Source organism: Rhododendron vialii, chromosome 10a (assembly GCF_030253575.1).
Source record: "Rhododendron vialii isolate Sample 1 chromosome 10a, ASM3025357v1".
In the NCBI taxonomy this organism is placed as follows: domain Eukaryota; kingdom Viridiplantae; phylum Streptophyta; class Magnoliopsida; order Ericales; family Ericaceae; genus Rhododendron; species Rhododendron vialii.
Genome location: NC_080566.1, coordinates 8896519 through 8911287, shown reverse-complemented (window position 1 = coordinate 8911287; position 14769 = coordinate 8896519). Strand labels below are relative to the sequence as shown.

The following is a 14769-nucleotide window of genomic DNA, read 5'->3' as shown; positions in this document are numbered from 1 at the left end:
GTTACATGAGCATGAACCTGAAGTTTTTTATTTTTGTAATAACGAATACCTAGATAGAGCAAACTAGTAAAGAGAAATCATGTTAATAATTTTGTTGGGGATACATGGCCGTCCCTAAACATGTTTCTAATAGGTATGTTACTAGTAACTTACTATGCATCTCAATCATAACTGTAATGGTTATCTTCTTAGCTTCACCACTGTTCCATATGGCCTAGATCCTCTGCAGCAGAATGGGTACAACATACATCTGAAGAACAGATACGGTTAGGCATTCACTACCATCTACATCAAATAGCCATGTTGAGATCCAGATGTTCTGTATAGGCATGTGTTCTATGTGAGAATGATACAGAAATTTAATGGTTCTACTAAAAACGAGGAGTTTTTTTTATCATGTCTTTTAATTTCTAGTTTAAATATCTATTCACAGTTTTTAGTGTCATTTGGTCGTTCGAAGAGTCATTGAGTCATTCAAGGAGTCTACCTAGTTTTTTGTAGTCAAAGTAATTGTTTTCATTTAATTCTAGCTTTGAAAATCTAAGTTTATTTTTCCTATGCTTGGAGGGATGTTCCAAGTGTGCCTATAAATTAGGTTGCTATGAATGAAATTTAGAGAATGTGTTTGAATTAAAATAGCCTTTGGCTTGTGAGAAGATAATTCTTCTTGTAGCTCTTATCGTTTGGTGGATTCCGATAGGTGGCGAGTTTCTCTGTTTCTGTATCTCTTAGGTGGATTCCTTCGAGTGGTGAGCGGTTCCCTAGCCCTATATCCCTAGTTAAATCCTCGGGTGGTGATATCTTATCCCGTTGGTTCCTTAACTTGGGTGGTGAGCTTTACCCGATTATCCATTTTTATCTTACTTCCGTCCCGTCTGAAAAATCCGGCGTCAAATTGGTATCAGAGCTTTGGGTTCAATGGCAAGTTATTGTTGCTCGCAATTTCAAACAACGCCGGATGAAATCTTTTCAGACAAGGATTCTTCTTCTTCACTAGCACTAGTGGATTGGAATTTGCCTCCAGTTTATGATGAGTACACCGAAGACGGGTTCTTGATCATATACGATAACCAGAATTCTATTCCTATGAATTTTGATTCTAAGGCATCACTTTCATTGTGCTTTGATGAGGTAGGCAATGCCCAAAATTTGTTTGCACGGGGGCAAGGGTTGATTCTGATGAAGAGTTGTAAACAAGTTCTTAAACTGCACAAGGGTGATTGTGCAATGGGAATTCTTAATTATCTTGCTAGAAAACCACTTTGCTCATATGAATTGGTTGTGGTTTCACCTGATGTGGCAGGAGTTGGAAGGGCCAACACCATTACAAAGAAACTTCTTGTTGCATCTTCAACCAGAAGTTATGAACTCAATATGGTTAATGAGATTGTTGATGTGAAAGTAAAAGTAGAAATTTTGTGGAAAAAAAGAAAAAAAAGGAAGTGAATGCAATGGAAAGAATTCGGTGAAGATTCGAGAGCGAATCTTTTTCAACCAGGGGAGAATGATACAGAAATTTAATGGTTCTACTAAAAACGAGGAGTTTTTTTTATCATGTCTTTTAATTTCTAGTTTAAATATCTATTCACAGTGTTTAGTGTCATTTGGTCGTTTGAAGAGTCATTGAGTCATTCAAGGAGTCTACCTAGTTTTTTGTAGTCAAAGTAATTGTTTTCATTTAATTCTAGCTTCGAAAATCTAAGTTTATTTTTCCTATGCTTGGAGGGATGTTCCAAGTGTGCCTATAAATTAGGTTGCTATGAAAATTTAGAGAGTGTGTTTCAATTAAAATAGCCTTTGGCTTGTGAGAAGATAATTCTTCTTGTAACTCTTATCTTTTGGTGGATTCCGATAGGTGGCGAGTTTCTCCGTTTCTGTATCTCTTAGGTAGATTCCTTCAAGTGGTGAGCGGTTCCCTAGCCCTGTATCCCTAGTTAAATCCTCTGGTGGTGATATCTTATCCCGTTGGTTCCTTAACTTGGGTGGTGAGCTTTACCTGATTATCCATTTTTATCTTACTTCCCTCCCGTTTGAAAAATTCGGCGTCAGAGAATCTATTGTGCTTTTATAGCTTTCCAGCCCTGATCTTTTGATTTTTCTGACGAGGATATTAATTTGGTAGATGAAGCCATCTTTAATTATGCTTTTTGTGTTTTTTGAACTTCTGCAGACTTTGGTTCGATATCAGTTACCCATGGTGGTGATAGTTTTCAACAAAAGTGGTGTCTACCGCGGCGATAGGAGAAGCCTTGAAGAAATTATAGGTCTTTTTAAGGATGAGCCAGCACCTACTTCATTTATCCCTGGTGCAGCTTATAATCTCCTAATTGATACTTTTCAGGGCAAAGGTTATCTTGTTGGGACACCCGATGAACTCAAATCTTTTGCGGCCCAGAAGCCAGGTGTGATAAACGTCACGGTAGATCCTTATGTTGGTGCTGAAAGTGGGAGACTTCAGCACAAGAACTGAGGTAGATCGTAGGCTTGAGCTGTTACTTTGATAGTTTGATTTGCGGACAGAATACGACAATGTTCAACAACGTGAAATTCTCAGATCTTGTTGTAGAGTTTTTCTTTTTTGAATTATTTGTTTCTAAGAGATGTTGAAGCACTCGAATAAATCTTCGACTGAAGGGAGTCCTGGCCTGTGTTATGTATGTTGTTGTGTGCGCAAGCGAGAGCGGGACTAGGCCATGATAATTGTACCATATAGAGCTACAGAGTTGCCGGATTCTACATTCAGATTTCATGCTTAATCTAGATTGTGTGGTTAACTGAAGTTTGCAGTTTTACCATTCTTCTTCTTGTCACCCCAAGCATCCCTTTAAAGGCTTATTAGTCCATGCAGTGTGTGTGATTTGGTGGGAAATTAGAAGAAATTATGCGAAAAGAGAACTCTCTCCTAAAGGATCATAATTAATTTTTATCTTCTAGGGCTCTCGTTAAAAAGCCCTAGGAGAATCATAAAATCAAATGAAAAAATTAAGTGTTCCAATTTTCAATCATTTTGAATCGGTGCAAAGATCTTATTTTTCTAATCATTTTATTCTATAGGATCGTAATTAATTTTTAAGAGAAGCATAAAACCAAATATTTCAACACCTAAAAAACAATCCAAAACTGCGTCGCATAAGGCTTCGGTGGAAGTTCACCAACTTGGGAGTCGGTGGGCGTAGCTTTACTGTCCAAACCTGCCTTTGATTGTAAGTTTTTTGATAACTCACGTATTCGAGTCAACTTACGCGCACATCGACTAATCTTATGAGAATTAATCAATCACACCATCAACTTACGAGGGTCCCAATTAAAATCAGAGCTCTACATGGACTACCCCAAACCTGCTTTGCAACTTTCCTTCTTCTTTTTGGGTCACCCATCTTTGCAAGTTAGCATTTTTTACTTTTTTTTTTTGGTTGGTGTTGGGTACTTTTAAGTTCCAACAATTATACATGGGGAGTGATTTTGCCACTCCCCTTTTTGTTAATGTCACTCCCCCTTTGTGTATTTATTAGATGATTTGTTTGTGTCTTTATGAGATTATTTGTTTTGTGAGAGAAGGGGAGTGGCACTAACAAAAAGGAGAGTGGCAAAATCAATTCCCTTATACATTTGCCTTTTCCCCTTATTTTTTATGCTTGGGATGGTATACTTTTGTTTTCAAGAAACCAGTTAGCGATGCCTTTTAAATTAGCTTGTATCTCCGTTTGGTCTCTTTAGAGAGTAAGGAGACACATTTTTGTGTGTGTGTGTCTATTTTGAACCCTTATTTTAGCTTTTAAGTAAAATCTTCTAGTTTGCTAATAATGATTGGAGAAATACAAAAAGCATGGAAAGAAATAAAATTTGAGGTGGATTACATGGATCTCATTTACGATGTCATAAAAAATGGGACGGATGTACCGTAAGCATGTTTGATTGTAGGACAAGAGAAGCGGGACTAAGGGGTGGGCTCACATGTATCTTTTTTCAAAATCCGGTTTTTCGTTGCACACAGGACTAAGAGTGTCGATTGGACAATGGTGCACCATTTTCCTTTAGTAACTAGTTTCCCATGAGGGATAACTAATACCAAGGGAGGAGTGGTATTACTTAGTCCCCCTTCTCCCGATTATCTTCCTCCCCATCCAACGGTAAATTATAATTTCCATCATCTTTATTCCTCTCTAACCAAATCCAGTACAACTAATCCACCATTCACATAATGTCATCTATTTTCCCGTGGGCCACACTTGTCCTTTCTGTCCTCGTTCTAAATCACATCTTATCCAATACCTCCTACAATGAAAAACCTCAAGCGCATTAACATTAGGTACTCTTGAGAGGCAATAAACAATGAAAAATTCCTGGGGGATATAATAGTTATATTCAATTGGGATTGATTGGATTCTCTGGCCTGTGAAGTTTATTTCTCTTTTCCTAGTAAAGCCAAATTCTGACTAGGAAATATGGATGCAAGAGCTCATGCATATTATATCCTCAAAACAAGACAAGCTCTAGATGTTGACCTCTATAGTTATCACTAGTGATGAACAGTTCTCAAAATATTCCAAACATGTCTGCTTTATTCTTCTTTATGGTACTTTCTTTTGGGATCAGTTTCTTTATTGTATGTGTTGGAACTTTTTTATGAAGTGGTTGGTGAATTTTCTTTCAAGATTTTATGGTGCGATGATGTGCTGCTGAATTTTCTTTCTTTATTGTATGTGTTGGAACTTTTTTATGACCGCGAGGAAGTCCCGGTGGAGAAATGAGCTGATCTTGCCTTTGTTGATCCGGTTGAAGAGAGTTATCACGATGTAGCAGGGGGTCCTTCAATCTATGACCTACCGTTTTCTTTGCAGTATGCCTGAGTAATGCAATAAATTGTGGAGAGATTACCTATTCGTTAGACAACCAATCTCATAAAAGATTGGACATATGTACCTTAAGCATGTTTGATTGTAGGATAAGAGACGTGGGACTAAGGGGTGGGCTCGCATGTGTTTTCTTTTTTCAAAATCCGCTCTTTGGTTGCACATGGGATTAAGAGCCGGATTGGACAATGGTGCACCATTTTTCTATTTATTAATTAACGTTGGGTACTCCTGAGAGTCAATAAACAATGAAAAACCTCGTGGGGATGTGTTAGTTATATTCAATTGGGATAGATTGGATTCTCTGGCCTGTGCAGTTCATTTCTCTTTTCCTAGTAAAGCCGAATTCCGACTAGGAAATATGGATGCAAGAGCTCATGCATATTATAATATCCTCAAAAGAAGACAAGCTCTAGATGTTGATCTCTATAGTTATCACTGGTGATGAACAGTTTTCAAAAGATTCCAAACATGTTTGCTTTATTCTTCTTTATGGTACTTTCTTTTGGGATCAGTTACTTACCCATGTAAGTGAGAGTGATGTGGTTGGAGTGTGGCTGAGTGGTGTGGCTGAGTGATGTGCCCACAGCATTGTTATTTTCATTTACATGTGTTGGAACTTTTTTATGAATTGTCGTTCAAGATTTATGGGGCAGTGATGTGCTGCTAAAGCACAATAAGTGTGTGAGTGTTCCCTTCTTGTTGGCAGTTGAAGCCAAATTAACATCAGAAGGGGGTGATGGAAGAGGATTTGTTGCTGAAAAATGAAGATAGGAAGTTGGTACCAATCGCACCAAAGGCGTTCGTGGAAGAGCTGAAGAAGGTGACCGCCATAGCAGCACCGATGGTGGTGGTGACAATGTCGCAGTACCTCTTGCGCGTCGCACCCATGATAATGGTGGGACACATTAGTGAACTTTCCCTCTCCAGTGTGGCAATTGCCACCTCTCTCACCAACGTTACTGGCTACAGTGTCCTCGTAAAGTTTTTTTTCTTGTCCTTTTTTTTTTGTTTTAGTTAGCACTGCAATTTTCCAAACTAATATGGACACCCAATTCGAATTTTATGCATTGTGAAGTGGTTTCTTGATCTTTTTACCTCTTGCACCAACGTCTTTCTTCCATAACAATTCAATGTGAAGATCAACAAATTGACTACTATTTCATATGTATGCAGTTTGGGATGGCAGGTGCATTGGAAACCCTGTGTGGGCAAGCTTATGGAGCAGAGCAGTATCGAAAGCTTGGAACTTAATACTTATGGAGCAATATTGTCCCTCATTGTGGTTTGTCTACCAATATCCCTTCTCTGGATCTTTATGGATAAACTGCTTGTGTTCTTTGGCCAAGACCCTGTAGTTTCTTTGGAAGCTGGCAAATATGCAATTTGGCTAGTTCCCTCGCTGTTTCCTTATGCTATTCTGGAATCAATGGTTCCGTACTTGCAAACTCAGAGCTTGATCCTTCCAATGCTTTTATGCTCAATTGTCACGTTATCTTTTCACATACCTCTTTGTTGGGCTTTAGTTTTTAAGTCTGGGTTAGGAACTAAGGGAGCGGCATTGTCAATTAGTTTGTCGTATTGGGTGGATGTGATCGCGCTTGGGATTTATTTGAAATACTCTCCAGCATGTGAAAAAAGCCGCGCTCCTTTCTCAAGGGATGTTTTCCTGAGCATTGGGGAATTCTTCCGCTTCGCTCTTCCTTCTGCCGGAATGGTTTGGTACTATTATGACAACGGATTGTGCATTTGGTTCGCTGGTGATTTTCGAGACGAATGGAATCGTAATTCCTTGGTCTCCTAGTGGAATGGCTATTCATCTAAACTATTTTGAGTAATGATTTCCTTTTGTAATAAGAACAAACATTCCAAGGGAATGCCATTTCATTGCAGTTTCCTTCCAGCGAACCAAATGTTGCCTTAGTTTTACGTACTTTCTAAGTCCCTTTTCGATCCTGATATTTCCCGCCCATGCACAATGTACAGTCTTGAATGGTGGTCATTTGAGCTACTCGTATTGATGTCTGGGCTTCTAGCAAACCCAGAACTCGAATCTTCCGTGCTTTCAATCTGGTATGCTGCTTCTCTATTCTTGTGAATTTTGGTTACATGAGTTTTTTCGACTTAAGTGCTTATCATATTTTACCATTTGTGTGAACAGCCTTGCAACTACTTCACTGCAATCCCTCATACCGTATTCGATCGGTGCTGCTGCAAGGTTTAGCTTTCGATAGCTGTTTCCTTAAGCATGTATCTCTTACATATAACATTTGAACTATTTTCTTAAGCTTGTTTCTAATTGAAGCATTTATGTGCATCAGTGCATACATATCTGATTATATGTATGTATTATACACCACTGAAAAGAGTAAAATTGATCTGTAGCACTCGGGTTTCAAATGAATTAGGAGCTGGGAATCCACGGGCAGCTCAACTGAGTGTCTGCACTGTGATGGTTCTTGCTGTTGCAGAGGCAATTACGGTGAGCGCGGCTCTCTTTTGTTGCCGCTTCATTCTGGGATATGCATATAGTGGTGAGAAAGAAGTCGTGGATTATGTCAGAGAAATGACTCCTATTCTCTGTCTCTCCATCGTCATGGACAGCTTAACGGCAATACTATCTGGTTAGTTTCATGCATCTTTGCATATTGTACTACGGAGGAATTCGTTGAACACTAGCCTATACAGAAGTTGTTTCCGAAAAATTGAAACTCAAAGGCATGAAAACTGACGTCAACTCAAAAGCAAAAGTAGAAGCTATGGCAAACACACTAACGAATCTAAAATCACCTCACCAAAATCTACATGGCTATCTTAGAACATGCAGCTTAATGGCCATCTTTCTGTCAGAAGTGTTTCTTAGAAACTATCCAAAGCTTCCTTTACTTGTCATTAGAAGTTGATTCCTTCTGCTATTTCCACCATAGTGTACTTAAAATGCTGTCATAAACTTTCATTTCTCAACCTTGAAAAACAAACCAAGGTGGTAGCTAGGCTGATTCGGAGGCATTGAGAACAAAGAAAGTGTTGGAGTTGATAGGATACCTTTTTCTACAACCCCATGTCACACCTTAAAGTTATTTTTCCTTTGCACCAGGGATTGCCAGAGGAAGTGGGTGGCAGCATATCGGTGCCTATGTCAATTTCGGGGCATATTATCTGGTTGGAATACCATTGGCTATTGTATTGGGTTTTTTTCAAAATCTAAGAGGCGAGGGGATTTGGGGTGGAATCGTGGCAGGAACAATACTGCAAGTCATTCTGCTTACTTCTGTAACATGTCTTACTAATTGGCAAGAACAGGTTTGCATTTGAAATCCTCTCCGTGATAAGTGGCTGTTGTAAGATGCCCGCGTTTTTACATTTTTCTTGCCTTTTTTCTGGAAAGAAAAAATAGATGGGAAGTTTGAGGCTGAGATAAGTGATACCCCACATGGCTTGTCTGACTGAAACCAAATCAGGATTTTTTTCTAATTCTATGAGTGTGATTGCAGGCAAATAAAGCCAGGGAAAGAATATTCAAGGGGAGAATTCGGGCTGACAATTTAATTGATCAGTTGAACTAGTGGTTCTCAGGAGCCTGCTGCTTTTCCAGACACCATTTGATTTGAGACTTCCACATTTCTCAAGACGGCCTGTGATTTTTTGCGCTCCTTTTTGACGTTGAGAAGACGGCAATCGAATAGAAGTACAAACTTGGTATCTGAGATCGAAATTGTGTTCCAAAAGATTCATCTTTCAGAATTCAGATTATCTTCCATGTTCAAAATGTTTCTTTTGCTTCCACTAAAGGATTAATCATCCGGTTGTACTTCAAAAAGTTTTATTCATTACCCACATGCTATCTTACCGAGTTTTTCCACCAGAATGAACTCATGTTTTTTTCCCCTGGTGATGTGTTATTCGTTGTCTAAAATGTTACAATCGGAAATCTAGAATACGAATTCTATTACATTTATAGAAACAGAATTACAATGGAATGGAAAAGCTGATACAGAAACTGCAAACTGAATACAAAATACAGTTGTGAACCGAAACCCTTGTTTCACACGGTGTCCTTAAAACAGATTCACCGCCTACCGGAGGGTGTTGAGGTTACTCGGCGTCTATCTCCCATGATTGATCCGGCTCAGACCACTAACGGCGGAACACCACCGATGAACGTCTTGGCAAACTAACTCAGCTTCTGTCTCTCTCTCTCTCACACAAACAGTGAACTTAGGAATTTCTGACAAACTTCTCAAACAAGTACAGACACGCTCATAAACCAATGCCTACCACGTTTAGGTCACAAACAAGTACAGACACGCTCTGGTCTCGTTCCCTTACACCCAATTCTATGGTCATTCCTTACTATTATTTCTTTACCAAGACATGCTTATTAACATTAAGACAAGTAAAATCTTGAAAGGTGAGAAGAGGCTGATATTCCTGTAGATGCTTAGTTCTTGAGCACTAAGGACGCACTAAGACATGTTGCCAACACGTTGGGAGGTCCAATATTACCATTGATGCTTAGTGCTTGAGTACTTAACGTTCGTGCTATTGCATTCCCATAGATGTTTAGGTACTGAGTACTTACGTTTCTACAGTAAATGCATCCCTTACATCACTATATCCTAATCCTAATTTATAAAAGAAGTTGCGTGCACATGTCTGTGGTAACGCGTAGTGTAAATATTTGTCATGCATTTGTATTCGTGCTTATAAGTGACGACTTAATAACAACTTTTCTACCAAGTTGCTCCCAAACGACGCTTCAAGAATATTGCTAATTTTTTCAGGGGTTGCTAGAGGAAGTGGATGGGAGCATATAGGAGCATTTGTCAATCTTGGAGCGTTTTATCTGGTTGCAATTCCAGTTGCCCTCCTGTTGGGTTTTGTTCTCCATATGGGGGGAAGAGGCTTTGTGATCGGATTAACAACAGGGCCCACTATGCAATTCGTTCTGCTCTCTCTCATAACAAGTTTAACGGATTGGCAAAAACAGGTTTTTGTTTCGAATGCTTCCTGTGTCGTAATTTTCTCTTTGCTGCCCACTGTCTACTAAGAAGGGCAAATTATAGTTACCCCCTTCTAACTAACCCTCGCGTACACTTACCCCCCTCTAACTTTTTTTTTGGCACTTAACCTCCTCAAACTAACTAAAATTCAAATGGTCATAACTTCAAACGGTCATAACTTCTTCGTCCAAAATCGAAAATATGAAAATTATATATCGATTTCGAGGTCTTGAAGTCAGCTTTCTAATGACACCAAAATCACATCACGATTTAAAGTACACAGAAAGTTATATTCAAACGGTCTTTCTGTCTACCAGCCCTTACTTTTTTAATCATAACTTTCTGTGTACTTTGAATCGTAATGTGATTTTGGTGTCATTGGAAAGCTGACTTCAAGACCTTGAAGTCGATATATAATTTGCATATTTTCGATTTTGGACAAAGAAGTTATGACCGTTTGAATTTCAGTTAGTTTGAGGGGGTTAAGTGCCAAAAAAAAAGTTAGAGGGGGTAAGTGTACGCGAGGGTTAGTTAGAGGGGGGTAACTATAATTTGCCCTACTAAGAATGGACTAGGAATGCAAAGGGCTATGTAGCACGATTACCGAGGTTTTGGAAATTTACATATCGGATTGTCGTATCAGTGTCGTGTCTCTTGGTCATGTCGGTGCTACTTAGGAAAAGGGCAATTCGGAAACTCTCAACCATTTCTTTTTGGGTAAACTATAGTTAACCCCCTCTAACTAAGCCTCGCATGCACTTTGCCCCTTCTAACTTTTTTTTTTGGCACTCAACTCCCTCTAACTAACTGAAAATCAAACGATCATAACTTCAAACGGTTATAACTTCTTTGTCCGAAATCGAAAATATGCAAATTATATATCGATTTCGAGGTCTTGAAGTCAGCTTTCTAATGACACCAAAATCACATCACGATTCAAAGCACACAAAAAGTTATGATCAAAAGAGTAAGGGCTGGTAGAAAGAAAGACCGTTTTGATCATAACTTTCTGTGTGCTTTAATCGTGATATGATTTTGATGTCATTGGAAAGCTGACTTCAAGGCTTCGAAATCGATATATAATTTGCATGTTTTCAAATTTAGACGAAGAAGTTATGATTGTTTGAAGTTATGACCGTTTGAATTTCAGTTAGTTAGAGGGGGTTGAGTGCCAAAAAAAAAAGTTAAAGGGGGTAAAGTGCATGCAAGGCTTAGTTAGAGGGGGTTAACTATAGTTTACCCTTTCTTTTTCCGTGGATCCAAGGGATGTGCTAGAGTTCCAAAACCCTCTTTTCCTGCATTTGCTGTCTTGGAAACAAGAAGTGGGTTTTTGAGATATGGTGATAAGTGAAGAGTCTCTTGGCTTGTTAAAAACTAAACCTAGAACTTGACTTTTGCATATGGTAAATTTTTTTTTTATCAGCGAAAGCCAGTATTGATTTTGATTTTGCGTATGATATTTTTTTTTTGCCACAACGATAACAGATAGTATTATAAAAATCAATAACGAACGTTAAGCGGAAGACCCGTCCCAACAAAGAGGATCGAGTAACCACAACGGCGGGGATGCAGTCCAAAGACAAGACCCCGAACCATTCACACCTTTTCCAGCTAACACATGAGCAACCTTGTTACTAACCCTACGTACAAAAGAGTAACTACAGCAGTGGAAATTTCTACTCAAAACCTGAATATCATGAATAATGACCTCCACCTCTTGACTGATAGCTACTTTGCCATGAAGCATATTCACCATCAACTGAGCATCACTTTCTATAAGTATTGACCCTAACCCAAGATGTGATCCCAACAAAATACCATGCCGAAATGCCAAAGCTTCTGCAACTAAAGAACTTGCGCACCATGGGGAAACCCCAATCGAGGCAGCAACAAACAAGCCTTTGGAATCCCGAATCACAATGCCATAACCCCCTTTCGACTGCCCTTTCTTCCATGACCCATCCACATTAATCTTGAACATCCCGTCTGGCGGCTTCCTCCATGAATTAGAGCTTCCTTCTCCATTCAAAATCACAGCTGTAGTATCCATAGAATTTGCAGAAGAAAACTCATGAAAGTACTCAACCGCCTTCTTGCAAACCAACCAAGGAAGAGAGAGCTTATGTTCAAAAAGAACCCCATTTCTACACTTCCAAATGTACCACATAAGCACTGCCGCCAATGACAGACACCATTCCTTATTTGCATGCCCCTGCCACAATAGATCCATAACATCCCACAAGTCTTTAAAAGAATTGACATGAACAGCCCCCATACCTATTTTCAAAGGCGACAAACTCCACACCTGCCTAGCTAGGGGACAAGCACAAAGAAGATGAACAATGGATTCTTGGTCGCCGCCACAAACCAAACAACTAGAATCCCCCACCACCTTCCTCCGCTGTAACGCTTTCCTCGTTGGTAGGATTTCATGGCAACATTTTGCGTATGATATTGCAGGCAACTATTGCAAGGGAAAGGGCGATGAAGGGAAATTTGCCTGCCGATAGTGATTCCATTGAATGAAGTTGGAAAATGAACTTGTTTTTTAGTAATAAGGGAGTTATGCTTTTGTCCGTTCGTATTTGTTAGTGGGAGTTTTTCTAAGTAATGGCGAGTTATATTAATGAGAGTTATGAGGTAGTGACTTACATTTGATTGTTCCTAAATAAACTCATGTAATCTACTGTTTTCAAGTATGAGTGAATAAAAAAAATATTCCGAGTCTTTCTCCCATATTATCATCTTCTTCGTATTGTGAGTTTGTGTGTGCTCTTGTCACCAACAAGTGATTCAATTAATGTTTCTCTAGGTTTTCGGTTTCAGAAAGCATTATTTTTTAGCTCATTCTGAAGCTTAATGTAGTGAAATATTCAAAACTCAAGAACTAGATATAGCACTTCAAGTTATCATTTTTCTTCCGATTATTGATCGGAAAGAGAAAACACTGCAAATCCTACAACAAAGTGTAAAGTAATAATAGCCGTCAAATCCAAAAATTTCTGGGCCTCTTACGAGGATTTTGACGTGGAGCTATTAACACATTAATGAGAAGATCCAATAGGCAAGAGTGTTTCTTAATTTTAACAAAACAACACTGATTAGGGTCGTTACCCAAAAAAAAAAAACCCCGATTAGGGAACCAAATACATCAACAAAAGAGCAACACTTTCAAAAGAGTTTTTAACACTTATGAAATTATATATTATTAAACAGTAAAACTTTCAAAAGAGTTTTAAAACTTTCAAAATTCGAACGCATGCGAAACTAGAAAAGAAGGAACGAAAACGCAAAACCCCATTTTCTTCTGCAGCTCTGCTTATTGTACTCCGTTACGGGCGCATAATTAGTAGGGCGGTGGAGGGCGATAACAAGGCGGCAGAGGTGGCCTTGTGGGGTCTCAGTACCACGGTGGAGGTGGGCCGCCGTGGTGGTGGTGGAGGAGGGGCATAGTAACCGTGACACGGGTGATGTGGTTGCGGCGGGGGCGGGCCGCAGTGGTGGTGAAGGAGGGGCATTGTGACCGTGACACGGGTGATGTGGTGGCGGCGGGGGCGGGCCCCAGTGACATGGTGGCGGTGGTGGCGGGTACGGTGACGGTGGTGGTTGGTTCGGACCGTAAGGGTTCGGTGACTTTGGTGGTTGGGGCGGACCGCACCCCACATTAGGATGTTCCATTTTTTAAGCGTCGGATATATGGAAAGATCGATGAAGTTTGTATTGGGATGGAGAGGCGGGTGAAAATATATAGAGCATAGGGAAAGTAGAGTGGATATGAGAGAGAAGCTTCTAATTAAACAGAGAACACGTAATTGACAGTAAGTTTTTTTTTTTTTTGAAGAGAGGACTGTTAGCTTCGTGACATTGAAAACTGGATGGCAGTGAGGTGGTGTTCCAACTAAAACAAAAGGAAGGTTTTGGAAAAAGAAGGTAATTCAAGGTCAAAAATCATGTGTTGACGCAAATAATTTTCCTACAAATATGGATCTTATTTGATAGATCTCATTGAAATCTTTTAAACGGTGCAAAAAAAATTGAAAAATTATTTTCCATTTTTGTTATATTTGAATTTGAAATTACCTACTTTTTTCAAAAACCTTCCTTTTTTTTAGTTGGAACACCCCCAGGCTTATGCTTATCTCATGGGGTTGACGTCATGGATGCAAAGCTCATAATCAGAGCATTCATGTGAGTTGTCCCGGATGCAACTTCTTGTTTTTACTTAACAAAAAAGAGATCGATAATGTGAGTGCAATATAATCAAAACCTGAAAATCAATGATAACAAAATAGTGATCAATGACACTCTATACTTAGACAGATTCATCTCCGCTGTAGTACTTACGGTTTACATAAATGTCTATTTCCCAGCACTACTTGATCGGATGCCCCATAGAAGCTGGACTTTATTAGTGGATCTGTTGAACCGAACTTGTGTTTGTACTCTCTTGTATGAATGGAGTTGATTAATGGAAGAAAAAGTTAGTTCATAAAAAAGAATGAGGGATGCAATACACATAAGACCAGCTGGTGACTTCCCGAAAAGCCACCAAGAAGAAAGGGACATCTTTGATCATAAAGGAGGCTAGGCATCCGTTCACAGCAAATAGGTGTCAATGGAAAGACGCGACTCTAAATCAAATCATGAATTGCCATTCACACTCAAAATAAAACATGAACATCTTTAAATATTTTCCAACAGGTTTGTATGACCATGCCAAGCCGCATGTACTGGACACAATGCAGTACTGATAAAGCAATGGAGTAATATTTAAGCGTGAATGAGACTTATCTCATGTGAACCTCTTTAAAGAATTGCCAAGCTTGTTTTGTTGACTAGGGAGGTTATGTGGCTCCCATCCTCATAACTCAATTCCAGCTCTCAGCCATAAGGGTTCTTATCACTAAACTAGA

General features: G+C 39.3%; 2 protein-coding genes and 1 pseudogene across 2 annotated transcripts in view; all 3 read left to right on the top strand.

Moving 5' to 3' along the window:
• Positions 1 to 14769, top strand: part of LOC131302589 (protein DETOXIFICATION 14-like) — a 145086-nt pseudogene that overhangs the window by 98035 nt on the left and 32282 nt on the right.
• The window catches only part of LOC131302592 (protein DETOXIFICATION 14-like), a 43058-nt gene continuing 30655 nt past the window's right edge, over positions 2367 to 14769 (top strand). The window contains exon 1 of the mRNA XM_058329309.1: positions 2367 to 2471. The gene's annotated coding sequence lies outside the window, so the exon portion shown is untranslated. The remainder of the gene's footprint in view (positions 2472 to 14769) is intronic.
• Positions 7078 to 8790, top strand: LOC131302594 (protein DETOXIFICATION 1). Its single transcript, XM_058329311.1, has 3 exons — positions 7078 to 7477; positions 7951 to 8156; positions 8348 to 8790. Exons 1-3 carry the CDS (start codon positions 7198 to 7200, stop codon positions 8417 to 8419), a joined length of 558 nt encoding a protein of 185 aa, XP_058185294.1. The 5' UTR covers positions 7078 to 7197; the 3' UTR covers positions 8420 to 8790.